We start from the raw sequence: 13,814 nt of genomic DNA, 5'->3' as shown, positions 1-13,814 counted from the left end.
CTACAGGAGAACAGAATGGAAGGGGTGGAGAGGAGAGGAGAGGAGAGGAGAGGAGAGGAGAGGAGAGGAGAGGAGAGGAGAGGAGAGGAGAGGAGAGGAGAGGAGAGGAGAGGAGAGGAGAGGAGAGGAGAGGAGAGGAGAGGAGAGGAGAGGAGAGGAGAGGAGAGGAGAGGAGAGGAGAGGAGAGGAGAGGAGATATGATGCTATTAATGCCAATCTGGGATTTGGGAAGATTTTCCTTAGCAATAAGGAAAAGTAAGGTAAACTAGGAGGGACTTACAAGACCAAGTGGATGTGGCCACCAGCGCTGCCAGCAGCAGCATGTTGGCGTGTCCCACTCAGCTGTCTCAGAGCTCTCTGTTCTCCCAGTTGAGACTCGCAGAAGGAAACTGTCCCCAGGGCAGGCTGAGCTGTGCCACGTGGGAGGAGGAGGTGCCTCCCTCGGGTGGCAGCTGGAGAGCCCCTGCATTGAGCCACAGGGACGTGTCCCCCAAGCTCCTTCTGGCAGCACTGGTGGTGAGGGAGCAAGGGCAGTGCAGTGGGGAAGAGGAAGAGTTTTTCCTTAGAAATACTTGGGCATTGCAGGCACAATGTTCTCATCACCAAAGTGTTTGTCAGTGGTACATGCTAGTGTCATCTGGAGTGACATCCCTGGTTATAAGGACACACCGATTCTGCTTGGTAACCCTTTTAGCGCTGTACCTGTCTCTTTGAAAGCCACTTTCCACTGAAGTTTTCCCTACTGCAAAGAGCAGTAGCCTCTCTGGAGCTTCATTCTCCTTCAAGTTATGCCAGTGTAAGACAGTACTATCAAATATTGTTGGTAGGCTTTTGATTTCACAGGGCAGTCATGAAAATTTCTTGAACTTGCTAATGGATATAGAATTCTGTACGGGAATTTCCAGTGCAAATCCATCTATAAGGAGAAAAGAGGTGGAATAATCTTGTTAGTTGGAATTCAGGAATTTAGGAATAAGTGCAGCAATGGGCACCCTCTGAGGAAAGGTTACAAAGTGAGAAGGACAGGGACCTGCCACTGTTTCTGCCTCTGTGAGAGCAGATTTAAGAAAGGGAAAAAGAAACTCCTGCACAACAGCAGCTGGGAGAGCAAGGAGAGAGCACCAGCCCTGCAGACCCCAGGTGAGTTCAGCAGGAGGGCAGGAGGTGCTCCAGGCAGGCAGCAGCAGTTCCCCTGTGGGCTGTGGAGAGGCCCCTGGTGGAGCAGGCTGTCCCCCTGCAGCCCATGGGTCCCACATGGAGCAGATCTCCACGCTGCAGAGGAGGTCGTTCATTTCAGCAGTATTCAATAGCAGGTCATTTGCTGATCCTTGGGCCACAGGCTCAGAAAATACCAGAACTGCTGAGGTTGTCAAGGGCCTCTTAAGGCCCCCAAGTGCAACCCTGGTTCAAGCAGGGTCGCCTAGAGCAGGTTGCCCAGGACTGTTTCCAGTGGGTCCCCAAGGAGGCTCCACCTCCTCTCGGGACAACCCATTCCAGTGTTGGACTGCCCTCAGGGTCAGAAAGGGTTTTCTTGTGCTCAGATTGATTTTAATTTCATTTGAGTTTCTGTTGGTGCCCATTGCCTCACAGGGCACCATGTGAAGGAGCCTGGCTCTGGGCCCTTTACACCCCCTTCAGGGATTTATAGACATTGAGGGGCTCTCCGGTCTGAAGAGTTCCAGCTCTCTCAGCCTCTCCTCTTAAGACAGGTGCCCCAGTGATTCATGGAAGAACTCAAAGCAAACGAGTTATAAAGTAGGTATGTGGTTTATTTCAGCGCCAGGCTGTAGTGGGTTTACGTGGCAAGGTTTTGGTAGCAGGGGGCCATAGGGGTGGTTTCTGTGAGAAAGATCTAGAAGCTGCCCCATGTTTGGGAAGGGCCCCATTGTTTTCCAGAGCTGAGCCAATAAGCGATGTTGTTTTGCACCTCTGTGAGAGCATATTTAAGACAGGGAAAAAAAAGCTGCGCCACACAGCAGCCGGGAGAGTGAAGGGAGTGAGAAACAGTCTTGCAGGCGCCAAGGTCAGTGTAGAAGGAGGGGGAGAGGTGCTCCAGGCACCGGAGCAGAAGTCCCTTGCGGCCTGTGGTGAGGACCATGGTGAAGCAGGATGTCCCCCTGCAGCCCATGGAGTACCATGGTGGTGCAGGGTTCCATGCCCGTGGAGGAGACCACGGTGGAGCAGGTGGACCTGCACCGACGGAGGCTGCCACCTGTGGAAGACCCCTGCCGGAGCAGATTCCGGGCCGGACCTGTAGCCCGTGGAGAGGAGCCCACGCAGGAGCAGGTGACCTGGCAGGAGCTGCTGCCCGTAGGGGAGCCAGGTTGGAGCAGTTTCCTCCTGAGGGATGGGCCCCGTGGTACGGACCCATATCTGGAGCAGTTCTGGAAGAGCTGCTGCCTGTGGGAAGCCCACGCCGGATCAGTTCATCAAGGACTGCATCCCGTGGGTGGGACCCCATAGCAGAGGGGACAAGAGTGACCGAGAAGGAGCGGCAGAGAAGAAGTGCTGTAGACTGACCATAACCCCCATTCCCCCGTTCCCCTGCGCCACTCGGGGGGAGGAGGTGGAAGAGGGTGGATGGGGGGGGAAGGTGCTTTTGGTTTCTTTCCTTTGTTTCTCACTTCTCTAGCTTGTTAGTAATGACCAATAAATCTTACTATCTTCTTATGCTGAGTCTGTTTTGCCCGTTACAATAATTATTGTGTGATTTTCTCGTCCTTATCTCAACCCTTGACCCCTTTTCACATATTTTCTCCCCATTCCTCTTTGAGGAGGGGGAGTGAGAGAGCGGCTGTGGTGGAGCTCAGCTGCCCACAGAATCACAGAATTTTCTAGGTTGGAAGAGACCTCAAGGTCATCGAGTCCAACCTCCAACCTAACGCTAACAGCCCTCCACTAAACCATATCCCTAAGCTCTACATCTAAGCGTCTTTTGAAGACTTCCAGGGATGGTGACTCCACCACTTCCCTGAGCAGCCTGTTCCAGTGCCTCACAACCCTTTCAGTGAAGAAGTTCTTCCTAACATCTAACCTAAAACTCCCCTGGCTCAACTTAAGCCCATTCCCCCTCGTCCTGTCACCAGGCACGTGGGAGAACAGGCCAACCCCCACCTCGCTACAGCCTCCCTTGAGGTACCTAAAAAGAGCGATAAGGTCGCCCCTGAGCCTCCTCTTCTCCAGGCTGAACAAGCCCAGCTCCCTCAGCCGCTCCTCGTAGGACTTGTTCTCCAGGCCCCTCACCAGCTTCACAGCCCTTCTCTGCACCCGCTCAAGCACCTCCATGTCCTTCTTGTAGCGAGGGGCCCAAAACTGAACACAGTACTCGAGGTGCGGCCTCACCAGAGCTGAGTACAGGGGGACGATCACCTCCCTAGCCCTGCTGGTCACGCTGTTCCTGATACAAGCCAGGATGCCGTTGGCCTTCTTGGCCACCTGAGCACACTGCTGGCTCATATTCAGCCGACTATCCACCATCACTCCCAGGTCCTTCTCTGCCTGGCAGCTCTCCAACCATTCCTCTCCCAGCCTGTAGCTCTGCTTGGGGTTATTGCGCCCCAGGTGCAGGACCCGGCACTTGGCCTTGTTAAACTTCATGCAGTTGACCTCAGCCCATCGGTGCAGCCTATCCAGATCCTCCTGCAGAGCTTTCCTACCCTCAAGCAGATCGACACACGCACCTAACTTGGTGTCATCTGCGAACTTACTGAGGGTGCACTCAATGCCCTCGTCCAGATCATCGATGAAGATATTAAAGAGGACCGGCCCCAGCCCACTCGAGCGGAACCGCAACACAGGCACATGTGGGATAGTTCCCAAAGGCATGCGCACCTTAACGCGGCAACTTGCTTTGGTTATATGCAGCAAAAAGCTACATATGCATGAAGTTTCCCAATATGCCTATACATATTCATAACCTATCCCCGCTTTGTATTAAAATTAGCTCCAAGGAGTCATTTCCATAAATTCCTCCCATCTGCACCTGCGCAGTGCCTTCTGGTGGTGGTCGTTAGGGGTTGTGGGGATGAAGGCCGATAACTCCTCTTCATCACTGCTGGTTGACCCCCTGCCTTTGTACAGACTCAGCTGCTCCTTGGCTCTTGTCCAAACCACAAGCTCGGTCTCAGGTGGTTTTTGAGACAGGTTCCCCATTTTGTCCGGAAACATCTTCTGTGAGGGGCCCCAAGACTCCTTATTTTGGCTAGTAAGAAAAGACACTCCGAAATATCTACTTCAACGCGATTAAGCAAGCCCCCATTCTTTCATTCCTGGCTTTAATAATTACGATTGTTTTTTTTAGAAATCATTAATGTGATTAAGCAAGCCCCCATTCTTTTATCCCTGGCTTCATCAGTCCCTTCATGAGCCCAGAACTGGACTCAGCGCTCCAGGTGGAGCCAATGCAATGCCAAGCAAAGGGAAAGGATCACCTCCCCCAGCCTGCTGGCAGCACTTTGCCTCATGCAGCTCAGGGTACTGACAGCCATCTTGGCAGCAAGGGCACAATGTTTACTCTCATTCCTTCACTAGACATCCAGGCAGGTCCTTTTCTGCAAAGCTGCTTTCCAGCTGGCTGGCTCCAGGGCTCCCAGGATAGACCTTCACTGGAAATACGCCCCTTCTGTGCTCCCTCCCTGTGCCCTTTACTTTGTTGTTGTTTCTTTTTTTGCTAGCTCAGACCATGTTGGGAAAGCATCCACCTTCAGCAAAGACTGTGTAAGCGGTGCTGCCTAAATGGACCTCTCTGTGTCATCACCCACAGGGGTGCTCCTTTGCCCCACCCCAGTGCATATTGCCCGCAGAGGCTTCAGCGCACTGCGTTTCTTGCCTGTCTGTTTGTCAGCTCTTCAGACTTCCTTCCTCAGTGGAAGGGATGCCCCAGGAGGGACGTTTGAGGAGCTGAGAGGTGGCTGCAGGAAGGTAACGTTGGTTCCTTGCATCTGAGAGGACGCCTGCCACTCAGGCTGCAGCCGCCTTTCTGCACAGGCTGCCTACGATTGTCTCGCTCTGTGAGACTGCCAGTAGGCACAGTAGTAGGTACCTTCATCATCCTCACGTATGTCTTTGACTGACAGGGTGCAGGTATTTTTGCCTCTTTTAGAAGAGTGGTACTTGTCCTTGTAGGAATCCTTGTCGTAGGAAATCTGTGCTGTTGAGGTCACATACAGAAGCCGTTCGGGAGCCCTGGAGGGTATGTGTCGGTACCAGTGGATGTAAGCACCCTGGAAGTCATCTATGCCCTCGACTTTGCAATCGATCACTGCAGTCGAAGACGTCCTTTTGGTGAGAGATGGCTGACGCTGTTGCAGCAGCACTTGTGCTTGCCCAGCGGACAGGAGAGAAAGTAATACAACGAGCACTGCCAGCCACCTGCACATGGTCATATGCATGAGAGCCACTTGCTGCTGCTCCCCACGCTGCCCTCCTGAGAGGGGGAACGCGTGTGACCAGGCTGCAGCCAGGGCCAGGACTGGCAGCGGCAGCATCCCGATGGCGCTCGCTCACCTCCGGCTGTGGGAGAAAGATGCTGCCTCTGCAGCAGGGCCAGGGGGCTGAGCCTGAGGAGAGGATGTGACTCACTTGGGGTCCTTGGGGAGAGGGGCCCCAGGAAGCAGGCAGGTAATGCTGCAGGAAAGCAGCGCCGCCAAACCCTGCTGAATGGTAGCGGTCGTTTGTAGTCTGGAGCAACCTACTGCTGCATTCAGAGGAGTTGGAAGCTGCTACGCAGTACCTGGGCTCAGAGGCTTTCCCAGCTGAATAGGGGCACTCTGTTCTTGTACAGCTGTGACAGGTGTCTGAGCTTTCCCTCTTCTGCGAGGTGCAACTGATACCTCAGTGCTACATGTGCTGTAAGGTTTTTCTTCTTCCTTTTCTCTCTCTCTCCTGCCATACCTGGGGAAATCCCCTTTTTGTTGCTGAAGTGAAATGACTTCTCTGCTGGTGCCAGCCACAGAGAGCATCTGGACAGCCTGCACCAGCCCTGCAGCGCCTTTGATGCCCCGCTGCCTGAGAAGTGTGCTCGATGGGCTTGGGGCTGATGGGGAGGCAGGGTGGGCATATTCCTTGAGGTTTTGTGCATTTCAGGGTCTGGTCCAGGAAGCGGAGCACATCTTTGTGCAGGCTGCGTATGACTCTCTACTGCTGTGCATCCCACCTGGCGCAGTAGTAGGTACCAGCATCTTGCGAGGTGACTTTGGTCACCGTCAGGGTGCAGAGAGATTTGCCCACGTCCTTCTCGATGCTGAATATCCCCTCATCTTCCCGGTTCGCAAGGAAGAGCGTGGATGCCATGTAGGCAACGCGCTCAGGAGCTGCCCCAGGCCTCGTGCGGTACCAGTGAATGAAAGCTTTGTCAAAGTCGGGGACAGAGACGTGGCAGGTGATGAGCACCGTTTTGCTTTCGGGCTTGGTGACAGATACCGGGCTTTGCTGCAAGGCTCGTGCAGGGCTGCCTGTAGGAAAGCAAGAGGGAAATGGGGAATGCAAGGCTGAAGCAGCAGCAGAGCTTCTCCCAGGACATGCAGGCAGTGGGGTGAGCAGGGCACGTACAAGAAAAAGCAGCTGCCAAGACGAAAGCTCTCAGCAGCCACATGGTCGCTGACCTCCGTAGGGCTTCTATGCGGGGACAGGCTCGGATCCAGTGTCGAGCACTGGCCAAGTGGATCCGAGCAGGAAAAACCACTTGTCTTGTTGACGTGCAATGAGGCTGTGCCAGATGCAGGTGGGACATAAAGTATGTTGGGGCCTTTCTTTGCCACGTCTTCCACCCTCGGGAGCTCCTGCAGGTGTGCCCAGCCAGGCCGGCAGGAGCCTGCAGCCAGGTGAGGTTTGCAGCCCTCGCCCGCCTGTGGTGGGGAGCACAGCCTGGGTTGTGTGCCGGCTGCCTGAGGGTTTTCTACGGCTGTGCTCTCCCAGTAAGCACAGTAATAGGTGGCTTCCTGCTCCTTTGTGACTCTTTTTATTGTGAGAGTACAGATGGGCTCCGTCTTCTTCTTCTCGGCCCCAAAAGCTTCCCTGTAGGATTGGTTGTAGTACGCAGCTGCCCCTGTCTGCACATACAGAAGGTGCTGTGGGGCTTCCCTGGGTTTCTGCTGGTACCAGTGGATGTAGGCATTGGGAAAGTCTGACCCCGAGAAGTGGCAGTCGATCCGCGCAGTGCTGTATGCCACTCTGCGCACGGAAGGTTTTGGCTGCCAGAGGCTTTGCGCGGCTCCATCTGCAAGGGAAAGCAGAGGAACAGCACTGTGGTGACAGCAGGGGCAACCCCCGCGGGCTCCCCGACCCCGCAGCTCGCACCTACGACTTACAGCAGCAAAGGGCTGCAGCAGCCAGAAGCACCTGCAACGGCAGCATGAGCATGGCACGAGGTGGAGTCTGCCTCCGTGACCTGGCCCGGGCAGAGTGCGTCCGTCCCTGGTCCCTGGCGAGAGGGAGGGAAGGAGCAGGCGCTGGAGGGGCAGAAAGGAGTGGCTCAGGCACCCGGCACCCAATGGCAGCTCCTCTGCGTGGCTCCAGCTCCTGGGGGCCAGGGGTCTCCTTGCCCCTGGGAACCTCCCTGCAAGTGCTGGTGCCCTGCAGGTGGATGCCACTGCCCGTTGTAGCTCCCCGAATTCAGCCCGGTGTGAGCAGACACAGCTTGGCTTTACGGCAGCTGCCTCGTGGCCATCTGCACGCACTGTAGCACGGTCACAGGTAGGTTGCTGCAGCAGCTCCTTGCCCACTCTTATGGATTTGTGCCTCACTTTTAGCCTGGGTTCCTCTTGCTTCATCTCCACCTGGGTATATCTTTGCTTCTTGGAGGGAGAGACGAGATAAGAGAGCTTCCACCTGAAATCCCTCTTCCTGTGGTGGTGGGCATGGGAAGAGTAGTTTCCCCATGCTGCAAATGGTGTGGCAATGCTTTCAAACTGTTACTGAAAGCTGCAGTAATTTAAAAGTCAGAAATATGCAGCAAAGGCATGCCCAGCCCTCAAATAAGCCTTCTGGTCCCTGGCCCTACCCCTGCCATTTCCCACATCCCTGAGAAAGCAGCCTTTCTCTCTACCCATCAGGGGCAGCTGTCTTTGTACTTAGCCACCTCCCACGGTCCGGGTGCCACACTAGAACTGAGCACCTGGGATATGTGTCTAGCTCACTAGCTTAAACAGAAATGCTTTCTAGTCATGACATCTTCTGGATATCGGTAGCAATACACTCACATTCCTATTTTTAGTTTCCTCTTTATATTTATAAACATCTTTCTATGTCTTGTGCTTATTTAGTATCTAATTTTCTCATCAAGCAGTGTATGATTCCCAAATCTGACGCTGCACATGGGCTTAGGAATTTTTCTATCATCTGGCATTTATCTGGCAAGCCCGAATCTTGTGATTACACATTCAGTGCTGAGATCTGAACACCTGCTGATGAGCAGCCCTCTGCCCAGCTTGACTCCATCTCCACTGCTTCCCCATTAAGAATGTCTCAAGAATAGGCTTTATAATGACAGTTTCCTGATGCTGTTGCTGCCACATTCCTTTCTTGAAGTACAAACCAGTTGCTTACTCAACACGTAATTTTCCCAGCCCTATCAAGTAAGTGCCCCGATCTATGCCCCCAGGACTTTCTCACTCCAAGTCAGAGGGAGTCTTCCCCCTCATCTCAGTTTGATTTTGAAAGCACTCAAGCTTTCAAGGGAAATTTTTCTTTCAGTTTTCTGTGTCAAACCACGGGCTTTGAAAAGCTCCAGAACAACACGCTGAGCTATTTCCAGGAACAGCGGCACGGAAGATTTCCCCTATCCAGTAAAGAAATCCTTACAATCAGTTCCCTGCTTGAATATTCCAGTTTCCTCACTTGAGTAAAACCAGGGGAAGAGGAGGTGCTGAGTTTGAGTTAGGCATTTGCCCTTCACCGTTTCCTTTGCATGTGCCACTTGCTCCGTTGAAATCCCCAGCTTTTGGCAGCTGCCCCTTTTTTGCTGCGTTGAAATCACAGGTGCCCCAGTGGCTCAGTGCCGAGCCAGTCCTGGCTGTGCAGAGCCTGCGTGTTGAGGCTGGGCGGCTCATCCACTCTGGGGGAAGTGATTTGGGATCTTTCAAATCGTTTGTGGTTGAGCCATCAAGGGAGTATTGGTCGAGGTGATCGCTGGGTTTCTGCTGTAGTGAGAGTCCCAGTAGGCACAGTAGTAGGTAGCTGTGTCATGTGGAATTATATTGCTTATTTTAAGAGTACAAATTTTCTTTCTTGAAACCCTTTCAGTTGTATATGTGCGCCCTTTTCCTCAACTGATGTTTTCCCTGTTGTAATATAGAACATCCACTCTGGAGCTTTATTCTCCTTCTGTTGGTACCAGTGTATGATGGTGCTATCAAAATTTGCAGAGATGTCTTTAAAATGACATTGCAGACGTGTACTGCCTTGATATTTGGTGATGCATACAGGGGTCTGTATGGGAATTTCCAGTGCAAATCCATCTACGAGAGAAGTGAATGGGAGAGGAGAGGAGAGGAGAGGAGAGGAGAGGAGAGGAGAGGAGAGGAGAGGAGAGGAGAGGAGAGGAGAGGAGAGGAGAGGAGAGGAGAGGAGAGGAGAGGAGAGGAGAGGAGAGGAGAGGAGAGGAGAGGAGAGGAGAGGAGAGGAGAGGAGAGTGTATATCATGTTATTAATGCCAATCGGGGATTTGGGAAGATTTTCCTTATCAACGTGGAAAAGTAAGATAACTAGGAGGGACTTACAAGACCAAGTGGTTGCGGCCACCAGCGCTGCCAGCAGCAGCATGTTGGCGTGTCCCACTCAGCTGTCTCAGAGCTCTCTGTTCTCCAAATTGAGACTCGCAGAAGGAAACTGTCCCTAGGGCAGGCTGAGCTGTGCCACGTAGGAAGAGGAGGTGCCTTCCTTCGGGTGGCAGCTGGAGAGCCCCTGCATTGAGCCACAGGGACGTGTCCCCCAAGCTCCTTCTGGCAGCACTGGTGGTGAGGGAGCAAGGGCAGTGCAGTGGGGAAGAGGAAGAGTTTTCCTTAGAAATACTTGGGCATTGCAGGCACAATGTTCTCATCACCAAAGTGTTTGTCAATGGTACATGCAAGCGTCATCTGTTATGAGGGTCCATCAGCTCTGAGGAGGAAACGACTCGTTTGGTATACCCAAGGAAAGTGCCTCAACTCGTTTCCATTGCTGGGTGGGGATGGGGAGAGCAGGGAACAGGGGGTTACTGCTGATTAATTTTTTGTAGAGAAAATACACCACTGCAACAAAAATGCAGTAAGGTCCATACCCAAGCTACTATCGACCTCAGCAGAGTCAGTGCAATCCTTTTGTGGGACCTTAAAAAACCCAAGGTGCCTGGAAAGATGGTAATTTCCCCCGCATTACGAGAGAAACCAAGTGTGAGGGAGGCCATATCCTGGCTTTTGAGAATTCCTAGCAAGGCATGGGACTCTTTCTCTTATTTCAGCTGTGTTTTGACTGAATGGTCTGCCTTGCAAAGGTCTGAGCCCTCACAGTGACTGCCAGTCCAAGGGTGGCTTCTGGCTCCCACCAGCTGCAAAATCCTGTTCCTAATACAAAGTGTGAGAAAAGTGGGAATCTGGGCCCCCATTCCTTGTTCCCGTGTGCCTGACTCTTGGGGGGAGAACACAGAAGATGGTGAATCGGGGAGGTGGTGAGAGAGGGAAGTGTTTTTAGCTTCCTTTTCATTTCTCACTGTGCTAGACTACTAGTGATAGGCAATAAATTTTATTAGTCTCTCTACATTGAGTCTCCTTTACTCATAAAAATAATTGGTGAGTGATGTCCTTGTCCTTAAGTCAAGCCTGGAGCCCTTTCCATCATACCTTTTCCCCATTCTCCTTTGAGGAGGGGGTGTGAGAGCGGCTGTGGTGGATTTCATCTTCCCTGCTGGGAAAAACCAGCACAACCAGCAAAACATCATCTGGAAAGGGAAGATAGCTCTTGTATAGAGTCAGGTCCACCATCCAGGTCTGGTTGGAAGGAGAAGACAAACCCAGGCTGAACCTGGGAATGGAGTTCTTACAGTCCAGAGTCTGAAAAATTTAGAATCGTGGAATGACAGAAACACAAGTTTGGAAAGGGCCTACAAGATCTTCTAGTCCAACTGTCCTCCTATCACCGGTACTACTCACTAAGCTACTAAATCGTTATCTTGTAGCACCTTTTCCAGGCACTTCTTGTACACCATGAGGGAAAGTGACTCCACCACCTCCCTGTGCAGGCCGTTCCAGTGCCTGACCACTCTTTGAGAGAAAAAGTTTTTCCTGATATCTTATCTAAATCTCCCCAGGTACAACTTGTGGCCATTTCTGACGCCCTCCTCATGACAACCTCCCTTCAGGAAGTTGTAGGGTGCAATGAGGTCTCCCCTGAGCCTCCTCTTCTCCAGACTAAACAACCCCAGCTCCATCAGCCACTCCTCACAGGACTTGTGTTCCAGATCCCTCACCAGTTTTGTTGCCCTTCTCCGGACATGCGCCAGGGCCTTGATGTCCTTCTTGTAGTGAGGGGCCCCAAACTGAACACAGCACTCGAGGTGTGGCCTCACCAGAGCTGAGTACAGGGGACGATCACTTCCCTGCTCCTGCTGGCTACACTATTTCTAATTTAGGCCAGGATGCCGTTGCCCTTCTTGGCCACCTTGTATGCTTCTGGCTCATGCTTAGCCAAGCATCGTCTTTTTTTTTAGCATAATATTTTATTTTACCTTGCCCTGTGCTTTTTACAGTTTATACACATTTTAAAATTAGAAACCAAGCGTTCCATTTTCACCGTGTGAAAAAAACACGTCTCCTTTGATAGCAGAGGTTGCACTGAAGGGGGATAAAAGAATCCAAAAATAGTCGGAACAGGTATTTACACCTACTTTTGTAAATTTTACAAATCTAATACTCTGACAAAAGGTTTTATATCTCAAATTGCATGTTAAAATTTCACATTTACCCAAGCTCTTCCTGAAAAGCCACGGTAGTCTGAGATGCACTCAAACCTGCACCAGTGCCAGCCCTTAAGGAGCATCTACTCACACATTGCAAAGAAAATTTTAACTTCAAAAACATTGGGAGTAATAAGTCCAAGTAAAACTTAAACATTTTTTTGAAAGTGCACCGTGTATCTACCAGGATTCTAAAAGAAAATTGAAAGCAATTTATTGACTCAATGCAATAGAAAACAGGCTAATACAGTTTCTAACAATCCTGTTACACAAATAGAGACCATTTTTATTTTCTTAATCTCCACTTTGTAAAACTAATACTTCAGAAAACAGTGATCTTCAGGTTAAAGTTTTGTATTTTGGTTTACTGTTTGGTTTACTTTCAAAAGCTTCAGGACTACATACTGAGTTATTTCCATGAACAGCAGCATGGAAATAAGCACCTTTCCACTAAAGAAATCCTTACAATCAGTTCCATGCCACACTTGAGAAAAATCAGTGGATGAGGAAGTGCCGAGGCTGGGTTAGGCATTTACCATTTACCGTTCCCTTTGCACGTGCCACTTGCTGCGTTGAAATCCCCAGCTTTTGGCAGCTGCCCCCTCCAAGGAGTGGCTCAGCGCCGAGCCAGTCCCGGCTGTGCAGAGCCTGCGTGTTGAGGCCAGGCGGGTCATCCATGCCGGGGGAAGTGAGTTGGGATCTTTCAAATCGTTTGTGGTTGAGCCTCCGAGGGAGTATTGGTCGAGGTGATCGCTGGGTTTCTGCCGTAGTGAGTGTACCAATAGGCACAGTAGTAGGCAGCTGTGTCATCTGGAACTATACTTCTTATTATGAGAGTACATATTTTCTGTTTAGAAACCCTTTCAATTGTATACGTGCGGCCTTGGAAGCTCTCATCCACTGCTGTTGTCCCTGTTGAAATGTAGAACATCCACTCTGGAGCTTCATTCTCCTTCTTTTGGTACCAATGAATGATGATGCTATCAAAATTTCTAGAGACACCTTTAAAATGACATTGCAGGCGTGTTGTTCCTCCAGATTTGGTGATGGATATTGGTGTCTGTATGGGAATTTCCTGTGCAAATACATCTACAAGAGAAGAGAATTGAAGAGAATTGGGAAGGGAAGGGAAGGGAAGGGAAGGGAAGGGAAGGGAAGGGAAGGGAAGGGAAGGGAAGGGAAGGGAAGGGAAGGGAAGGGAAGGGAAGGGAAGGGAAGGGAAGGGAAGGGAAGGCAAGGGAAGGGAAGGGAAGGGAAGGGAAGGGAAGGGAAGGGAAGGGAAGGGAAGGGAAGGGAAGGGAAGTCAGAGGAGAAATAATGTCTTTAACCAGCAATAAAGGATTTGGGAAAATGTCTGTTAGTGCAACCATGTTTGCCTGTGAGGGAATGCAAGATAAAGTACAAAGCACTTACCAAACCAAGCTGTGGTGGCCACAAGTGCTGCCAGCAGCAGCATGTTTGCTGGTCCCGCTCAGCTGAGACTCAGAGGAGAGGGAAAAAAAAAACAGATGGGGACAGGGTTGAGTGGGAGGAGCAGACGTCTCCAGCGATGGCTCTTGTGGGCGCAACCATGTGGGGCTACGTTTGCAGAGAACCCACTGCAGCCTGGGAAAGGACTTAGACCTGGGAATGCTCATGTTGGTGAGGACGTTGTCATCCCATCAGCTCTTCAGAAAGTCTGGTAAGTCCAAGGAGCGTGGCATGTGGAAACTTGAGGCAGAGCTGCTGAGAAGGGGTTGAGAGTGAGAGCAGCTGCAGTCGTACATCAGGGCGTGAAGCTCCCAGCCCAGAAGCCACCCTGGTGGGCGCTGAGTGTGTGCGGTCCCCTGCAGTGGCAGAAGGCATTTCCCCACCCCACCAGGGACCACGTCTTCTCCATGGTGAATCC

General features: G+C 51.7%; 4 gene segments (V, D, J or C); all 4 read right to left on the bottom strand.

Moving 5' to 3' along the window:
• Positions 1-4,991: 4,991 nt before the first annotated feature.
• On the bottom strand, positions 4,992-5,486 carry LOC116485574. The segment is given in 1 exon segment: positions 4,992-5,486. A coding segment is annotated over 1 exon segment (495 nt).
• Positions 5,487-6,135: 649 nt separating this feature from the next.
• On the bottom strand, positions 6,136-6,592 carry LOC116485573. The segment is given in 2 exon segments: positions 6,136-6,452; positions 6,550-6,592. Coding segments are annotated over 2 exon segments (360 nt in total).
• A 23-nt stretch (positions 6,593-6,615) lies between these two features.
• On the bottom strand, positions 6,616-7,353 carry LOC116485572. The segment is given in 3 exon segments: positions 6,616-6,706; positions 6,865-7,216; positions 7,308-7,353. Coding segments are annotated over 3 exon segments (489 nt in total).
• A 5,276-nt stretch (positions 7,354-12,629) lies between these two features.
• Positions 12,630-13,382, bottom strand: LOC116485570. The segment is given in 2 exon segments: positions 12,630-13,015; positions 13,340-13,382. Coding segments are annotated over 2 exon segments (429 nt in total).
• Between the last annotated feature and the right edge of the window lie 432 nt (positions 13,383-13,814).

The sequence above is a fragment of the Aythya fuligula genome, chromosome 2 (genome assembly GCF_009819795.1).
Source record: "Aythya fuligula isolate bAytFul2 chromosome 2, bAytFul2.pri, whole genome shotgun sequence".
Taxonomy (NCBI): domain Eukaryota; kingdom Metazoa; phylum Chordata; class Aves; order Anseriformes; family Anatidae; genus Aythya; species Aythya fuligula.
The sequence above is the reverse complement of the archived record's forward strand: the minus strand, read 5'-3'. Positions and strand labels throughout refer to the sequence as shown.